The sequence below is a fragment of the Chrysemys picta genome, chromosome 8 (assembly GCF_011386835.1).
Source record: "Chrysemys picta bellii isolate R12L10 chromosome 8, ASM1138683v2, whole genome shotgun sequence".
NCBI lineage: Eukaryota > Metazoa > Chordata > Testudines > Emydidae > Chrysemys > Chrysemys picta.
Genome location: NC_088798.1, coordinates 9,794,440 through 9,812,695, shown reverse-complemented (window position 1 = coordinate 9,812,695; position 18,256 = coordinate 9,794,440). Strand labels below are relative to the sequence as shown.

Genomic DNA, 18,256 nt, shown 5'->3' with positions numbered 1-18,256 from the left:
AACTTCTTTCTTGGGATTAGACCATTTTTAGAAGTGATTTAGATTTACAGTAAAATCTCAGAGTTATAAACACCAGAGTCACGAACTGACCGGTGAACTACATAACTCATTTGGAACCGGAAGTACGTAATAAGGCAGCAGCAGAGACAAACAAACAAACAAAAAAGCAAATACAGTACAGTACGATGTTAAACATAAACTACTAAAAGAAATAAAGGGAAAGCAGCATTTTTTTCTGCATAGTAAAGTTTCAAAGCTTTATTAAGTCAATGTTCAGTTGTAAACTTTTGAAAGAACAACCATAACATTTTGTTCGGAGTTATGAACATTTCAGAGTTACGAACAACCTCCATTCCCAAGGTGTTTGTAACTCTGAGGTTCTACTGTAGTGTTTTAGAAGTGATGATGTTGGGCCTGACTTTGACTAGTGGGAGTTGTGAGTGCTTAACAGCTCTGGAAGATCAGGTCTCTTTATTTTAAGGTGTTTGTCTAACCTGCTCTTAAAAATCTCCAATGATGGAGATTCCACCACCTCCCTAGGCAATTTATTCCAGTGCTTAACCTCCCTGACAGTTAGGAAGTTTTTCCTAATGTCCAAGCTAAACCTCCCTTGCTGCAATTTAAGCCCATTGCTTCTTGTCCTATCCTCAGAGGTTAAGAAGAACAATTTTTCTCCCTAATCCTTGTAACAACCTTTTGTGTACTTGAAAACTGTAATCTTGTTCCCTCTCAGTCTTCTCTTTTCCAGACTAAACAAACCCATTTTTTTCAGTCTTCCTCCTAGGTCATGTTTTCTAGGCCTTTAATCATTTTTGTTGCTCTTCTCTGGACTTTCTCCAATTTGTCCACATCTTTCCTGAAATGTGGTGCCCAGAACTGGCCACAATACTCAGAGTAGAGCGGAAGAATTACTTCTCGTTTCTTGCTTACAACTCTCGTGCTAATACATGTATGTAGAAAGAGAGGCAAAACTAACTTGTGCTGGATTGTGGTAAAGAGATTCATTCCAGAAAGAAATAATTGCGTAACAAATCTTTCACACTTCCCCCGCATGGAACACTTGTATGATAGACTGCGTTAAATAATGAATTAATCAGTTATTTGGCAATGTATGACGAGAAGAGACTTCTTAGTGGCAAAGCTGAGAGTGATACCCTATCTGTTTGGAAGTTGAACAGTTGAGAAAAATGTATGTATCTAAAAGCAAGTGGCATGCTGCATGTGGATCGTAAATAGAACAGAGCTCCTGCTTTGAATTGGGAGTTTGAGCGAAAATCTACAGTACCATTCCACTGTGAATTATTACCATCATTTAAAAAATATTTACTCTTAACCTGTTTTAAAGGGGACACTGTCAAGATTATACAAACGGAGATACAGTATTTGTAAAGCTGTTTTTCTTTCTCCCCCTCCCCTCCCCTTTAGCCCCCAACCACAAGTAAAATAATTCTCTCTAGCCTCACTGGCAATTCTATAATCTTCTCCAAGTGAAGGCTTCAGTGTAATGACAATCCCAAGATTCTGCTATAATACCCTATAATAAAAAATCATTAGGCATGGGTTCATTAGGCAAATTGTGTGGGTCTAGAAAGGTATAGTGTAGGGACAGAGCAACCTGGATATATATTTACCTAAATGAAGTACTTAAACCTTATACATTCAACTAGACATATACCTCTACCCCGATATAATGCGACCCGATATAACACGAATTTGGATATAATGTGGTAAAGCAGTGCTCCGGAGGGGCGGGGCTGCGCACTCTGGTGGATCAAAGCAAGTTCGATATAACACGGTTTCACCTATAACGCGGTAAGATTGGCTCCCGAGGACAGCGTTATATCGAGGTAGAGGTGTATTTTTGAATAAGCTAAAGGAGTGTTAGTCAGTTTTTGTGATCAGAGGTCAGGAAGGATTTTTTTTTTCTCTTCATACTTCCTTGTCTAACAGTCAGATTGGTTGGTTAGTGTTTTTTGTTTTGCACAGGAGAATCTGCTTTTGTTTTTACTAAGAATTTAAAAAATGTTTAGACTTGATATGGCAGAACTCTCCATCATAGGTTCTTGTATATTACTTGAATTATGGTAGTATCTAAGCATCTCACAGTCCTTAAAGTATGTCTCCCCAGAACACTCCTGTGGCATAGGGAAGTACTGTTATCCCCATCTTTAACATGTGTGACTGAAGCACAGAGAAGCTAAGTGGTTTGCCCAGGGTCACACAAGACGGCTGTGGTGGAGCAGGGGCTTGAACCCAGGTTTCCCAAATCCTACACTAGCCTCTGACATAAACTGTCCTTTTCCTCTTGTCATCACATGGTTCTAGACTTCAAAGACCCATGCCTTGGCTTTGGCTGTACCCAGCTACTTAACTGTTAAAGAATTAATATTGATCTGAATTCTGTTTAAATCAACATTTCTCCCCCCTTCCCATTTAATACTTTTTTTTTTTCCTTTTAGGCATGTACCGGCATTGAAAATATTGATGAAGCTATTACGTTACTTGAACAAAATAACTGGGATTTAGTGGTAAGTATGTCTAAGAAAATGATTTTGTAGCACAAGTTCATATACTTGTTGGTACCGTCTAAACAAAAGTTGAATTGAATTTGTGACTTTTGCCCCCCGTTAAATACATAATTCATAGGAGAATTAACTACCTGTTGATTAGATCCAAGTTCAACTTTGTATGTATACAATAATTAAAGGTAACCTTTTAAAATGACAACTTGTAGATATAAGAATCTTCAAGGATTTAGTTAGTACCCTTGAAAGAAATGGGAGGTAAACCACTTTCTTCAAATAAGCTATTATTTGAATGGCTTAATTTTGCCACTGCAATTTTTTTTGCTGCTGCTATTTATTTGTATTACAGTAATGCCTACTGGTTCAAGAATCAGCACACCCTACTCTCCCCCTACCCCCCACCTTTCCCTCCAGACTTGGTGGTGTCCAGACACTCTGTCCCAAGTGTCACAATCAATGTTGTAGCAAGACTCAGTGTGTGGATGAGACAAACATGGCAGTGAGCAGGCAGGCAGGCACTAGTAAAGTAAGCAAATCGAAGTGTATTAAGCAGAGATGTTGGCTCACTGCCTGCTTAGGTGTAGTGATCTGGTAGTACTCTGTGAATATTGTAGGAGAGGTTAGTCATAAGGAGGAATTTGAAGGATGCTAAGATAGTGGCTCAGTGATGTTGTCAGGGAAGTTTTCCCGTTCATGAGGCATGGCCTTTTGGTGTTTTTTCCCCTTGACTTTTCTCTGTCGCTGGTGACATTGATACCTTTCTCTTATAGATGCCACAGAACTGGAATAATATTGTGTTTTTTCTTAGTAAAGTCAGGTAGGTCATTATGAAAATAAGATTTTAGGGAAGATTTTAAAGAAGAAGTTAATTTAAAAAATTAAGTACTTAACAATTTGCCTTCTATAGAAGAATTGCACATTTGTAGTGAGTCTGTGAGGCAGCTACTGATCTGGATTCGCCATGTCCAGAAAAGCTGAGAAAAATGCAAAATGGAGCTATTAAGATATAGGGCTGTTGGTGGTTGTTGTGGGTTTTTAAGAGAATGAGGGTAGGATAGCACATTTTGAAAACAAAATAGAGTAAAATAGCCAAACGTTGACATGTGCAAATAAAACAAAGTGGCCTTTCTTAATTAAACTTTACATTAAACATTTTAAATTTTTGCCAAATGATCACTCCCCTTTCCCCGCCCCCAAGCCCAATAGACAGCTGTTTCATATATCCAAGCAGGGTCATCAGAAATCTTTACATTGATTATTTTGTGCAATGAAAAATAGACACTGTGATAGGATGTTGTCATGACATCATGTCTCCTGTCTTGAAAGTAAATGTCTGTTTGCCTCACCATTTATGCACCAGGAGGAGACTCCTATGCATTTTAGTCAGGGAATAAATACTAAGTTTGATGCCAAAAAATAATTTAACGCATTTTCTTTTTATTACTTACAATTTGTAATTTTAGATGCTTAATTTAGGTATGGCTTTGAAAAATATATTTTTCCCTGCCCTAATTTTTTGCTGACCCGAAAAGAACACAACAAAACAAAACAAAAACCTTCCCCCACAAATTTAAAAGTATCTTCTCCCCTTATTGGTCCTTTCGGTCAGGTGCCAACTGGGTTATTTAAGCTTCTTAACCCTTTACAGGTAAAGAAGGAATTTTATGCTACCCTTAGCTGTATGTTTATAACAGATGCATTAACCATTTATCCTAAAGTCTGGATGTGGGGAAGGGGGACTGTAGTGTATTACAAGTGCTTGTGAGGCTGGCTGACAGAACTGTGATGAAGAATTATAAGGACAGCTAAGGAGATCAGTCTTATAACTGATCTTAACTTGATGGCACGACATCCCAGGATGCAATGTCAGAGATGCAAGACTGAACAGAAAGGGGGAAGTGAATAGTTGAAGCTGTGAGGGCTGATAAAGTTATCTAGAAATAAAATTTATGGGGGAAAAGAGCTGATTCAAGAGACAGCCTTGAAGGAGACAGATGGAAAGTTGGAGTGGGAGGAAGATGAGCTAATAAAGGAGACGCTGAAGGAAAAATTGGAGAGGTAGGGTGAGAACAGGTATTTTTTTTTGAAGCAAAGTAGGGGTGGGGGAGGAAAGAGAGGTGGGCAGTGTCCTGTGAAGGAGTGATAAGCTGTTTCTGAGCCAGTGCATGGGTCAAGAAGAGTGAGAATGGAGAAGAGGCCCGTGGACTTCAGTGGCAGTAGGTGATGGGTTACCTTTTGATGAGAGCAGTCTTGGTGGAGGGAAGGGAGTGAAAGCCAAATTGAAGTGTGCTAGTAGGGAATTGGAGGAGAGGAAATCAAGGTGGTGAGTGAGAGAGCATGTTTAAGAAGCTTGAAAGTGGAATGGAGAAGGGAAATGGGATGGTAGTTAGAGGCAGGGTCAAATGTGAGGTTGTCAAGGGCAGGATTACTAGAGGATGTAAAAAGTGGAGATGAGATAAGGGGCGAGGTAGACTTATGAGTTAAGGCAGCAATTCAGTTGTAATTAATAAGGAATATAGAATTAATTTGTAGTGTAGGAAGTCTGCCTGGTCCCTGAGCTAACTCCAGAGTTGCTCAGTGGCACTGGCGCAAGGTTAAGCTAGGTTTGAGGAACAATGGGATGAACAAGAGTGGCAAAGGAAAGGGGTGAGGGAGGAATTTAGAAAGTGGCTGTTTTCAGAAAAATGATGAAGGAAAATATAGCATCTTGTCACATGAGAAGGTTTTCCATCAGCTTTCATGAAAGGATTCTCTTGCCAATTGTGACTCTAGAAATAGAATCAGAGTTGTTACATAGGTCACTTCATGACCCAAAGGCAGCTCTGAGGCAGGTCTCCAAAATGTTCAGAGTTTCTTCCTGAACTATATAGCGCTAATGGGCAGCATTTAGAACTTCAGGAGCAGCCTTCTCTCCACAGTCTTGTGCTCAAAACTTACCACCTGGTGGGTTGTCAGGTAAACTTCAACAGGGTATCCAGAGAAATTCAAGTGTTTAAATAGGAAGCCAATTGAGTCATGAAAGAATATGGACAATCTCTGCTCCAGGACACTCTTGCAACACTAAGAAATGCAAGTCAAGCAAACATAAGCTAAAGAAGTTCTAGTCTAAGGGCAGGAAGCTCATTTGGACTTAATTCAGGCTACCTGTTTATCTTCGCACCATTTCACCCTAAAGGTGTTATGTAGAGAGGAAACGAGGTGGATAACTCATGGCCACCTGTTTCCTCCTGAATTCTATGAGGCTATGATCATGAGTGTCCTGTACTCTGGGACACCAGCCAATGCAAGAAGAAAGCAAGGACTGAGAGTGAGGCTGAATGCAAAACGATCCCAAGATGGGAGTAGTCAAGTACTTCTTGGTAGAGGCTAAGAGAGAATTTAAATCAGAGTGGGTGGAACTAGCAAAGAGCAGATGCTTCAGAAAAATGTGAAGGCATTTTTACAGCTTTTCTAAAGATAAATAGGGTGACATCAGTGCTTTGGCTTCTGCATTGGTTAAATGGCTACCTTTTCGTGTCCAGATGGGGTTTAATATGTTTTATGAAGCCATAAATAGACAGTGCCCCCCTTTCTGTGCCATTCAGCTGCAGTTGCTTGTAGCAGAGATGCTCGGACTGGAGTCTCTTTTGTATAAAAGAGAAGCTGGTGGCAAGGGTGGCCTCAGAGAGGCTCTCAACCTTTGAATTAGTCCATACTTCAGAACAACCCATGCTTGTGTGTGTGGTGAGGTTTGTTTTTTGCTTTGTTTGCTTTTTAATGGGCATACTGCAAGGGTTATCTCTTGACACAAGCTTTTACAAGGGTCTTTTTGTGTGGTGAAGGATGGTATTTGTAAAATGGACTACCATATGATTTGATTATTGCTGTTTGATTTTTGAGGAGCGGGGGGAGAAGCTTCTGATTTTTGTTGACGCCTGTGATTTTAAATCCACTAAAATGCCACTGAGCGATTCCCGCAGTGGAGGGAATTATTCTTCTGTATTACGTAAGTGAACACTATTGAGTCCTGTATCTTTTAGACATTCAATCTTGATTTTAAAAATAAGTGATGATGAATTTAGTACTACACCTCTACCCGGATATAATGCTGTCCTCGGGAGCCAAAAATCTTACCGTGTTATAGGTGAAACCATGTTATATCGAACCACCGGAGTGCGCAGCCCCGCCTCCCCGGAGCTCTTCTTTACCGCGTTATATCCGAATTTGTGTTATATTGGGTCGCGTTATATCTGGGTAGAGGTGTACTACTTTGAGTGCTTGCTCATGTCCATTCCATTGTAGGTGCGTGTGCTTGCCACATGTATCAGTGCTGAAAGATTTTCCTCAGTGATATCTGTAGGGGACCAGCTCTGGTGCCCTCTGGAGTGGTGCGTGTATGCACTGGTATAAGGGGCGCTACCGGCCCCTTCCCTCCCTCAGTTCCTTCTTACCGCCAGTGTTGGTGCTGGAACGCTCTCCTTGTTCTAGCAAGTGGTTCTTTTTCAGTGGTTCTTCGAAATTTTCTTATGTAAATAGTTGCAGTTAAAATAGTTAACAGTTCCTAATAGTGTTAGTATATTTTAGTTATTTGTAGTTCCCCGAGGGACTTAGCCCAGGAACAGGGCATGCCCTGCTCCCCACACTTCAAGCTGTGCAATTGCTGTAAGAAGCCCGTGCCAATCAGCGATCCACATCTTAGTTGTTTGAAGTGTCTGGATGAGTCCCACATTCATGAAAAGTGCCATATTTGCAAGGGATTCAAGCCCCAGACCAAAAAGGAGAGAGAGACATTAGGCTCTGCGCACTCCTCGTGGAGTCAGTTCTTGCACTGGCCTTGGCGCTGGCACATTTGGACTTGGTGCCGAGTACTTCGGCATTGACAAAAAGTACGCCCCCGGTACTGACTTCCTCCCGATGCCGATCCTTGTCACCGGTAGCGGCCCAAAGACAAAAAGCACGCCAGGAGAGGGCGCTCCCTGGGGTCCCGTAAGGGAGAAGAGGAGCCTAGACCAAGTCGGACCATCTCGCTGTCACCGGAGCGCAGCCACACGGCAGCCTCGCCTATTGGGCCTAGTCTGCCCTGCGACATGCCTCCTACGCCAGGGAGTGGTGGAGGTACACAGTACCTCATGGTGCTATCCACCCCAGAAGCGTTTCAAGCGGCAAAAGACATCTTCCTCTTCCTGATGTCGCTTTATCCTCAGGAAGAGAGGCCTACGGATCCGTTTCTAGGGGAAAGCCCTCTATGGCACCCCTGCAGAAGTCACCCCCACGGCACTGTACTCCGGCCCACTCACCAGGACCGTGCCAGCGATCTCCAGAGCTGTATCTTGAATCACAGACCTGTGGCCACCTGGTGGGTTCCCGACACTGATCACTGAACTCCATGCACCGATCTCGGGGATCCAGATATCAGCCACCAGATCTGTGGTACCGGGCCACAGAGGCATGCCACCAGTCCCCGGAATTCCAGCAGCAGTCACCTGAAAGGTGCCGCTCCCTGGTTCCCAGGCGCTGCTCACCAGAGCATCCTTGGCACTCTCTGGAGTCTTGGCGCCGTTTTTCAGAGCAATGCCGGTTGCCAGAGCCCAGATGCTGGTTGCTGGAATCTCGATGCCAGTCTCCGGAGCGTCATAGAAAATGGCCGGGCTCCCAGTCACTGGAGCTTGCACACAGTTCCTGAAGTGGGTGACACTGTTCTCTGAATTATTACCCGGCCTATGAGCAGCGCTGCTGGTCGCTGTATAGGTGGCCTGGCTCATTGGGGTCCCAATACCACTCCTTGATTGGCAGGCATGAGACCGGCAGACATAGTGGGGAAGCCTACCCTATGGTGGTGCCACCGTGGTCACCAGAGGAAGATCATTCCTCCTGGGGCTCTGAGAGCGAGGAGTTGGTGGCCACCAGCAATCAACCATCACCTGGATAGCCAGCAAGATTTTCCCAGAGCCAACCTGCAAGCATGTGGCCACAGGGTCAGTGGCCTGGGCCCTGGCAAATCTATAATCTATGGGTAAGGCTAAGATTTTGTCATGGATATTTTTAGTAAAAGTCACGGACAGGTCACGGGCAATATATAACAATATAAGGCAATGGTTTTCAACCTGCGGCTCAATGCGGGCTGCTTGCGGCCCAGTTAGCATAGAGCTGCGACTCATGTGACATCCTCAGGGCCATACAGGTAGTATTGGATGCGGCCCACATAACATTGTGGAGTCTGGTGGCACCTTAAAGACTAACAGATTTATTTGGGCATAAGCTTTCGTGAGTAAAAACCTCACTTCTTTGGATGCTATGCTTTTTACTCACGAAAGCTTATGCCCAAATAAATCTGTTAGTCTTTAAGGTTCCACCAGACTCCTTGTTGTTTTTGTAGATACAGACTAACACGGCTACCCCCTGATACATAACATTGTGGGTCACATATCTGAACATTTCCAAAGGGTCCCTCATCTCCAGGATGGCCCTACAGCGTCCCTTGACTCTGCAGACACGGCAGCACGATCCATCGTAACAGCTGTGGTCATGCGCCGTGCATTCTGGCTCCATCTCTCTGGGTTCCCAAGGGCAGTCCAGGCAACAGTCGATGACTTATCCTTCAAGGGTCAAAAACTATTTGCAGACAAAACGGATGTTTTTACACACCCTAAAGGATTCAAGGGCGACCTTAAAAACCCTGGGCATCTAAGTATCTGCAACCAAAAAAAAAAACAAGGCAAGTTTTATAACCAGAGATTCCGGTCTACGCCATCCTCTCAGCCCCAAAGACAGTTTGACCAACGGCATAAACAGAGACAGAACAGATGTCGACAGAACCAAGATCAGCCTTCGACATCTCAACAATCCACCTCTAGGCAGTCATTTTGAAGGTGTGGTCGAAGGCAAAAGGCCTTTACGCTCTCTGGCTCCGGAACCAGAAATGATCCTTCGCTCATTCGGAGACTGTCTGTCACCATACTACCCAGTCTGGAACACTATCACAACAGACAAATGGGTTTTAGAGATTATCCAGAAGGGCTACTCCAATCCCTTTTATTTCTATCCCACCTAACCCTTCCCCCACCCCTGTCCCTCTTTAGGGACCCCTCTCAGGAGCACCCTGTTACAACAGGAAATTAACCACCTTGTACAATTAGGTGCTGTGGAACCCATACCATCTCAACACGGGGAGAGGTTTTTTTTTTAATTTTTAATAGAAATTGTAATGTATGCGCCACTTAACATAATAGTATCTAGCTCTAAAAAAGACTACAGTTTCATCAATATAGTGGGTTCATTTTTCTAAGTTCACATAGCTATTTCAGAATAAATGTGATGTTCATAAATTTCAAAAACTCACAAAATGGAAGTGATCATCTCTATTTTAAAAATACATTTTTAAAGTGGGCTTTTCTATATGCAGAAATATGTGCCTCGCTGCTGTATTTAACTTCTTTTATTCCTTCTGCTGGCAGTGGTTCAAAGCACAGTGTAATTGCAGTAAAACAGTGGTTTAGTGCACCTGTAAATGTGATGACTTGCAGTTCCTCTCTTACATGACTTCCAAGAATCAGCTGACAAAAACTGTTCTGTGCTCTGGGAAAGAAAAAACGTGTGGTTTTTAACACCTGTTTTTATAATGCTTCAGTTCCACACCTGTAGTATATTTATGGCTAACTTAATAGTATTTCTCTTTGCAGTTTTTCTTTTAAACAGTACTCCTTTTAAAAACTGACTTTGTAGGAGGGTCAGATAAATACTATATATAAAGAATGCTCTCTTAAGCTTATTTTTACTGTTTTAAAGAGAAAGACCTTGACTTTCTACCGGGAATGAATTAAAAGATCTGAATTGGAAAAGATGAACTTCGATTTTGCAACTTCTTTTTCTCTTGTACTTCCAGTTATGGATGGGATTCCTGAATGGAAAATTGGTGTTTTTCTTGTTGCTGCTTATCAGAAATCTTTATTTGTAAGTTTTATTGCTCTCTCTGTTGGCCTTTGTTTAGCCTTTTTTATTAAGGGCATAAATAACTCGTTAAATGGCTTATAGACAGATAGCTGGAGCTTTGTCTGATGAGCATTGGAGGAGCTGTATCCTGTTGGAATGTATGATTTTTTTTTTTTTTTTAATTTGAGGGTGTGTATAGTTTCAAGTCATTTTAATTCTGTGAAATGGAAGATGATGGCTGGATGCTCCTAATAGATCTATTTATTAGAATAATAATGCCTAACTCTTATGTAGTGCTTTTCATTAGTAGACAATTAAAAAGAAAGAGCTTGAATTAAGATGCTCAATAAAAGATCGAGCTAATATTTTGAGGGAGGTCTAGTTAAATAAAAAATGAACCATTCTGAAATAAGTGTCTAACTTTTAAACTATGAATTAATTTTTTTCTATGTTTGAGACTTAAAAAATAACTACATTTAGAAACTATAAAATCTCCAAAGATACCACTTGTAATAGATCCTTGCATAACTTGATGGGAACTGATGGACTTGTGAGGACTGCTGTCTTCTCCCACCAATTGCAGCAATAGCAGGTGGTGTGTAACATGCACTTGAGTGGTCTTTCTGTTTCACCATTGGTTGCCAGTGGAGATTTCCACTGACTGTCGCTGCTTTCAGATGTTATTTTAATCATCTTACCTTTCTGTGTTTCTCTTCAGAAATATATTAATCTGCCTCAAATTCTGTCACTTAAACATTTAAATAAAAGCAATAGTGCCTTTGATCTGTGTGTGAATGTAGCTTTAGGTCACATTAAAACTTTTAACAACTTCTGGCATCAAAGATCCCATTGAGCCTTCATTCCCCAGATTACTAGGGCTTGACTCTTGCAAATATTAGTTTGGTTAGTTACATTTTGCCTTCCCAATTTACCTGTGCAGTTTAAAATTGACACAGGATTTTTCTTTAGTGTGGGACAGTGTAGGTGTGCGGTATTAAGCAGCTGCTACATTCCATGCCTCAGCTGCCTGCATTTCTGTGGTTGGGGAAGTGGTGTGTGTATCTATATATTGTGGTGGTGAGATCCATATGATTTAACTTACATCTTTGACACCCTCCCCGAACTAATGCTGTTCTTCAGATACTCCAAACCGCTGAGCAGCTTTCTTGAATTTTAAACACTCAAACAGAAACTCTGCATCAAAAATGTGTTTATTTCGGCATTGCATTGGTCTATGGTATGAGTGTGACCATATTCAGCCTTGGACTATGTTGGGCATGAAGGCTTTATTTAAAATCTGGGATCTCCCCTTTCCAGTAGATTCAGCTCTTGTTTCTAGTTGTGGCAGGCTGTTTGATAGCAGGCTTTTAAATCATGGTGTTATGACTTAGGAAAAAGTTTCTTTAGATTCATTTAAGAAACTTCTAAAACAAATGTTTTTTCTGTTCTCCCTATCATGATGTGTAGCATCTGTCTCCCATACTTTGGACTGTCCCCTACCTAAGCAGAAGCTGACCAATTAGAAACTTGAAGATTTTTGTCAACCTTTGATAGATTCTTTCTTATGCTGCAGCTCCAGTTTGTTCTCTGCCTCATTTGGAGGCAGTTGCAGCAGCTTTTACTTCCCTACTCTTCTGTGAAACAGCGTGGATAAAACCCATAATTTAATATTTTTTTATTTAAAAATTGTAAATTAGATGTTTATTTGCTAGTTCTTTACTTTGTTCCCACTTTATAATCTTAAGCAAAAGAAATCCACTTTAGCAATTTGTTTCTTTAGGTCCCTAGTTGTCAGAAGAATTGTAGATATTTATAGAGAGGGTTTTTTTTGTTTTGTTTTTTAAAACCAAGAAGTTTCACACTATAATCCTCATGTATTGTAAGAGACAAGTTCCAAGGGCTCAATAACATCTCTATTATGAGAAGAACACAAAGACCCAGTGCTATATTTACAGCCAGCACCACCTTCTGAGGTGTATTGAATTTCCCCAAGTCAAGAAAGCAGAAATGCTTGGACCAGTCTATGCTTCGACCAGGCTATACTTTTCCATCATGGTTTGAAGTCAGTGGGACTTGTGTTTCTAAATTGCGTCTGAAAATGCCACCTACAGGTGCCGAAATGTGGCTTTAGAGCAGTGCTCCAGTCCTAAAAAAGAAGCGTTGGAACATACTCGTAAGTGAGAGTATTGGAAATACCAGAATATTGTTCCAGATTCTCTCTCTCCCTTCCCCCCCCTCACCCCGCCAAAAAAAGTGCCAGAATGGCGTTTCGGAGAGTTCCAGCATGACTCTGTCACGCTTGAGCAGCCTCACTTTAGGCTCTTATATTGGAAAATTTTGGCCTGTTAGGAATAAAACAAACAAACCTCAAACACCTTGCTATGACAATCTCCTCCGACCACCTGTTCATTGACATAACTGTTCTCTTGCCACTGCTCTAGCAACCAAATCTCTGCACTTTGCTTGTCCATTTGAATGACAAGTAAAGAGAAGTGTAACTTCCAACTGTCAGCTCTCCTTTACCCAGCCAACATGTCTCCTGTATGGCAGCAAGAGGAGCTTGTAACTTCCTTAACTCTCTGATACTAGCTCAGTCTGGCCTGGGGTGAATAATTAACATTCCAGCTTGCAATGCCTATATTGTGTTTAGCTGTTATCCAAAATCTGTGACCCTTTCCATTTGTTGGGCTGGCATTGAAATCTATAAATCAGTTTGGCTTGCTATACTGTTTGTATAGTAAGTGAGTTTTGGATCTAATGGTTTGTTAGGCCAATCCATCCTATTTAGGTCACAGGAATACCATGTCATAGTCTGCTGGCCTACTCAGAATAAGTATCAATAGTTCTACTTTAGTCCACTTGGTTCGTAAGGCTAACGAGTTTGAACTGCTTGGATTTGAAATCCGTTCTTCTCTTGACAGTCTTGTGTGAAAAGTCTAAGTGGGTTCTGTCTGTCCTGTTTTGAAATCAGCTTTCCTTCTTCTAGGTACTGTTGGTTCATGGCACCTTATTCCCTAATATTCGGTGCAACCTGTCTAATAATGATACTGTTGATTAAACCAGTTTTCCAAGGTTAGCAGACTTGGACTTACAGTAAATTCCAAGTTGACCAAGTAGTTGCATCTTGGAAAAGGGGCAACAGAAAAAGTGTTGAAATGTGGTAGCGGTGAAGTCATAGAACAAGTGGACTCTTATGTGTACCTATGAAGCTTGATTGGTGCTGACAGCTCTATCAAGTATGAGGTTAAAAGGAGATGTGCCTTAGCGGCACATGTTGCACAGAAATTGACAAAATTATGGACTGATGTAAACATGACGTTTGGTACCAGAGTGAAAACTTATCAAACCACTGTACTACCAGTATTACTCTGTGTCATGATCTGAAAGCAGCTGCATTAAATTAAACAGTCATCAAAAGGCTGGGGGCAATAGAGATAAGAGTTCTTTAAATCATTCCTCTCTACTCATTGTTTGAAGACAAATGAAGAAGTTAAAAGGAGAATAGGAACTGAAATCAGGGTATGGGACTGGCTGCAGTTGAAATGATTACAATAATGGGGACACTGCAGAAGACAAATAGATGATGGGATACTAAAGAAACTAATGCAAACACACTTGAGGTCAGTCCGACCAGGAGGCTGACCACTGACTAGTTAGTAGGACTATGTGTCATGACCAGGCTAGGCTTAACAGAGGAACGAGCCATAGACAGGAATGAATAGCGATGCTGTACTGCTCCTTGTGTCTGTGAAGTTGCTCTGGCATGAAAGAGAGAGTATTTTTTAAAGAAAGTTTACAGTAACTTAGTTAATGGATAGAAAGTCTAAACTACTTCCATAGTTAGTACCGAAGCTATTGTGTTTTGACATGACAGCTTTTATATCATTGAGAAATTTTTAAAGTAAAAATACAATTTTAGCCTCTTTTATGCAAGCTCTTCTGCACATGCTTAACTTTAATCACAGATGTAGTCAAAATGGGACTATAGATGGGAGTAAAATTACATATCTTCCTGGGTGTTTGTGGGATGAGGGCCTTAATTTTCAATTTTTGTTGTTGCTTATAACAGTTTTTTTGTGAATTTTTAAATGATACTTACCAGTAGTGGCATTGAAAAAAAATGTATAAATTAGTTTCATTATAAATTTTAATCTAAAGTTGTAATAGCAGAACACTTTCAAACGTTGTTTTACAAATCCTCCATGTGATGTGATGTAAGTCATGATTTCCAGGATTTTAAATGGTTCCACTCTGCTGTGAAATGCGTGAAATCTTTGTGGAGGGCTCAGTGTGCCTTAGGTACTGTGGGCTCCCCTTGCTTGTTTATTGTGGGAAGGGCTGATCCACTTGCCTCTCCTCAGACCACTAAGAAGGGGAGCTATCTGATCTTCCCTCTCCAGCCCCGAATGCCATGACAGCTGCTTCACTTTGTATTATTGCAATAATGACTTGTTGTTGCACGGGTACCATTTTTTAAGACTTGGTCTTTCTGTCACCTGCTGACCTAGAGGCTCAAGCGTAATGACAGATGTATAATAATTGTAGGGTTATCATATTTCAACAATCAAAAAAGAGGACGGGAGGAGCCCCGCCCTAGCCCTGCCCCTGTCCTGCCCTAGCCCCGCCCCTGCCCTTTCCACTCCCTCCCACTTCCTGCCCCCTCAGAACCTCCAACCCTCCCCCCCACGCCTTGTCCCCTGACTGCCCCCTCCTGAGACCCCCCCCACCTGTACTCTGACTGCCCAAAACCTTACACCCCCAACCCCCAGACAGCCCCCCCCGAACTCCTGACCCATCCAACCCTCCCCCTGCTCCCTGTCTCTTGACTTCCCCCCCCCCCCCCCCCCAGAACCTCCCTGCCGCTTCTCTGACCCCCGGCCCTCTTACTGTGCTGCAGAGCAGCGTGCTCGGCAGCGGGGGAGGGGAGCAGGCTCCACGCTCCAGACTGCCGGAGGCCGATCTGTGAATGCAGGGCGGGGGGGAGGGGGAGAGAGAGAGGAGGGGAGTGGTGTCAAGTTGCAGGAGAGAGGAGGGGGGAAGTGGAGGAAGGGCTTTGGCTGCCGGAGCCCCGTGCGAGTGGCACCATCCGGCCGGCTGCCCTGTAAGCCCCGCACGCTCTGCATGGGGTGGGGGGGGAAGTCCGGACATTGACAAATTCCCCCCCCGGACGCTATTTTTAACTGAAAAAAGCCGGACATGTCCGGGGGAATCCGGACGAATGGTAACCCTAAATAATTGGCCACATTAGCTGCTTGTGCTATTTTGACCTTTCTTCGTGTCTGACAAGCACTTTTCTTTCTGGGGACTCAGTACATAAGCACTGGCCATGACTGCTTCATGGAGATATCACTAGCAGGAATTCCGTCAGAACTCTTCTCTGAGTTCCCCAGCCCACAAGGGGAGAACATCAATGGTTACACCCTTTTTTTGGAGGGCAGCATATGCCCTCTGTGTGCCCAGCTAACTTTGTGGGCTGGTGTGAGGGGAAGAAATAATTTTGTCCCTGCTTGCTTTCCACTCTTTAAAGTGCCCTACACATTACGACTACTGAAGGAGCTGTGCCTGTTCTCCAGGGAGTGCAAGTGCTGAAATTTAAGCTCAGCTGGTGAGCGGGGGATGGAGACTTCTTGTCTTCCCCCACTAACCATTTGCAGCAATGCACAGTATGCTATCTCTTGTTTCGCTCATCTCTATAGCACCTTTCTGTATTATTTTACTACTGAATGCTTCCATTACAAGTAGAGAAGTATGCTATGTGTGTATAATTTTATATTTTGAAGATATGGCAAAATGAATGTATAATCAATTGTAGATATCACTTGTGTGTGTGTGCGTGTGTGCGCACAAATATGTGAAACTAAAGCAAATGAGAAGGCCATGTTGGCAACTCTGAACTGAAGCCCTCTATCGACAGCACCAGGTACTGAGTAACCAACAGCTTCCTTTATTTCAGCTTCCTTTATGCTCTCAACCTTTCCAGACTATTGTATCCCTTTCAGGAGTCTTGCGTACCTCCAGGTTTCATCTCACTTAAAAACTACTTGCTTACAAAATCAGATCTAAAAATAGAAAGGTGTCACAGCACACTATTACTGAAAAATTGCTTACTTTGTCATTTTTATCAAATAATTATAAACTAAATCAACTGAAATATAAATCTCGTACTTACATTTCAGTGTGTAGTATATAGAGCAGTATAAACAAGTCATTGTCTATATGAAATTTTAGTTTGTACTAACTTCGCTAGTGCTTTTTATGTAGTCTGTTGTAAAATGAGGTAAATATTTAGATGAGTTGATATACCTCCGGAAGACCTCTGCATATACCCATGGGTACATGAACCCCTGCTTTATGTCACCCCAACAGCGTGCATTAACACTGCTGTGGGAGGACCACCTTTAATAGTGACAGGCTGACTTGGTCTTTGAGTATGTCTATACTGCAATGTAAACCCGGGGTTAGTGGGACTCAAGTCAGCTGACTTGTGTTAGAGAGCCCAGGGCTTGAGTGTCTACACTGATTCTTAACTCTGCATTAAGAATTTTCTAACCTGGGCTCAAATCTGGGGCTCTGGTGTTCATAAGTCTTAGGTTCTACTGTACTGCATTATCAATCCCTTGAGCCATCTGACTTTCATAAACTGAAGGTCTTATTGTAAAATGTATTTTGTAATGTGAAAAATGTTTGTGCAGTGATGAGTAAAAAAATCAATAAATACCAGTATTCTCAATGTATGGTTTTATAGGTTGTTGAAAAGGTATTGTGATATTGTGCCAGTGGAATACATGCACATACCTTTAGAAGTTAAAACAAACAAACAAACAAACAAAAACCCAACAACAATAATAAACCCAATCTGTTACTTATATTTGCAGTCCATAACAGTTTTCATTGTTGCAAGCCTATTTGGTATACTTGTGTGGGTCTCGATATTTACACTATCTTGTGTAGCAATACACGTAGAATTAGTGAGCGGATTGGAGGGAAGTATACTGTAATGGCTTCAGTCTTGGACTCTGAATCAGGAGTTTCTGGGTTGTAAATCTAGTTCTTATATTAACAATCCTTTTGGCTTCAATCAAATGATTTTTACCTCACTGGCTCAGTTTTCCCATATGTAATCTGCTTTCCAAACATCTTCATCGTTAGATTGCCATATATCTTGTTTAGGACCTCTAGATACAAACACAGAATAAATAACTAGACCATATATTAGGCACAGAGAGGCATTTTGTTTCTGGAATTGATCACCTACTTTCTTTCCAAGTTCTTTGCTTTTGTTGTAAAAGAGAGGTTATAAGCTACCTTCTTTATAAAAATAAAGACATTTTTATATATTGGACACAATGTATAGGTTTGCATTCTTGGTCAATTTTACATTGTAGTCTTTTTCTTAACTGCCATCTCTTCCAACCAGAGCAAGGCAGAATCCCTAAGGGGTTATTTTCATAGGTTGTTTGGGAGTTTATTGAAACCAGGTTTGATTTCTTAAAAATATTCCTCTAGTGCAACATTTTCCTGTTTTCCCTGGAAAGGGTCTTAAGAAACATCTCTGCAAGGTGTTTGCAGGACTAGTAACTGTTGTCTGTAACCTATCATTTAAATTAGCTATCCTCCAGTCATTTGGTACAGAAGCTGATATGATGCCAATTTTTAAAAAGGGCTCCAGAGGTGACCCCAGCAATTACAGGCCAGTAAGCCTGATTTCAGTATGGGCAAACTGATTGAAACTATAGTAAAGAACAAAATTGTCAGACACATAGATGAACATAATTTGTTGGGGAATAGTCAAAATGGTTTTTGTAATTGGTGAGGCATGATTT

The 18,256-nt window shown here is 41.8% G+C and overlaps 1 protein-coding gene across 8 annotated transcripts in view; it reads left to right on the top strand.

The window, feature by feature from the left end:
* Nucleotides 1-18,256, top strand: part of FAF1 (Fas associated factor 1) — a 327,508-nt gene that overhangs the window by 35,932 nt on the left and 273,320 nt on the right. For 7 of the 8 annotated variants that reach the window (XM_065553822.1, XM_008167963.4, XM_065553824.1 and 4 more), the window contains exon 2: nucleotides 2,460-2,528. The exons of the other annotated variant lie outside the window; for it this stretch is intronic. In XM_065553822.1, coding sequence (XP_065409894.1) covers nucleotides 2,460-2,528 — 69 coding nt within the window. The remainder of the gene's footprint in view (nucleotides 1-2,459; nucleotides 2,529-18,256) is intronic. 8 annotated transcript variants of the gene reach the window in all.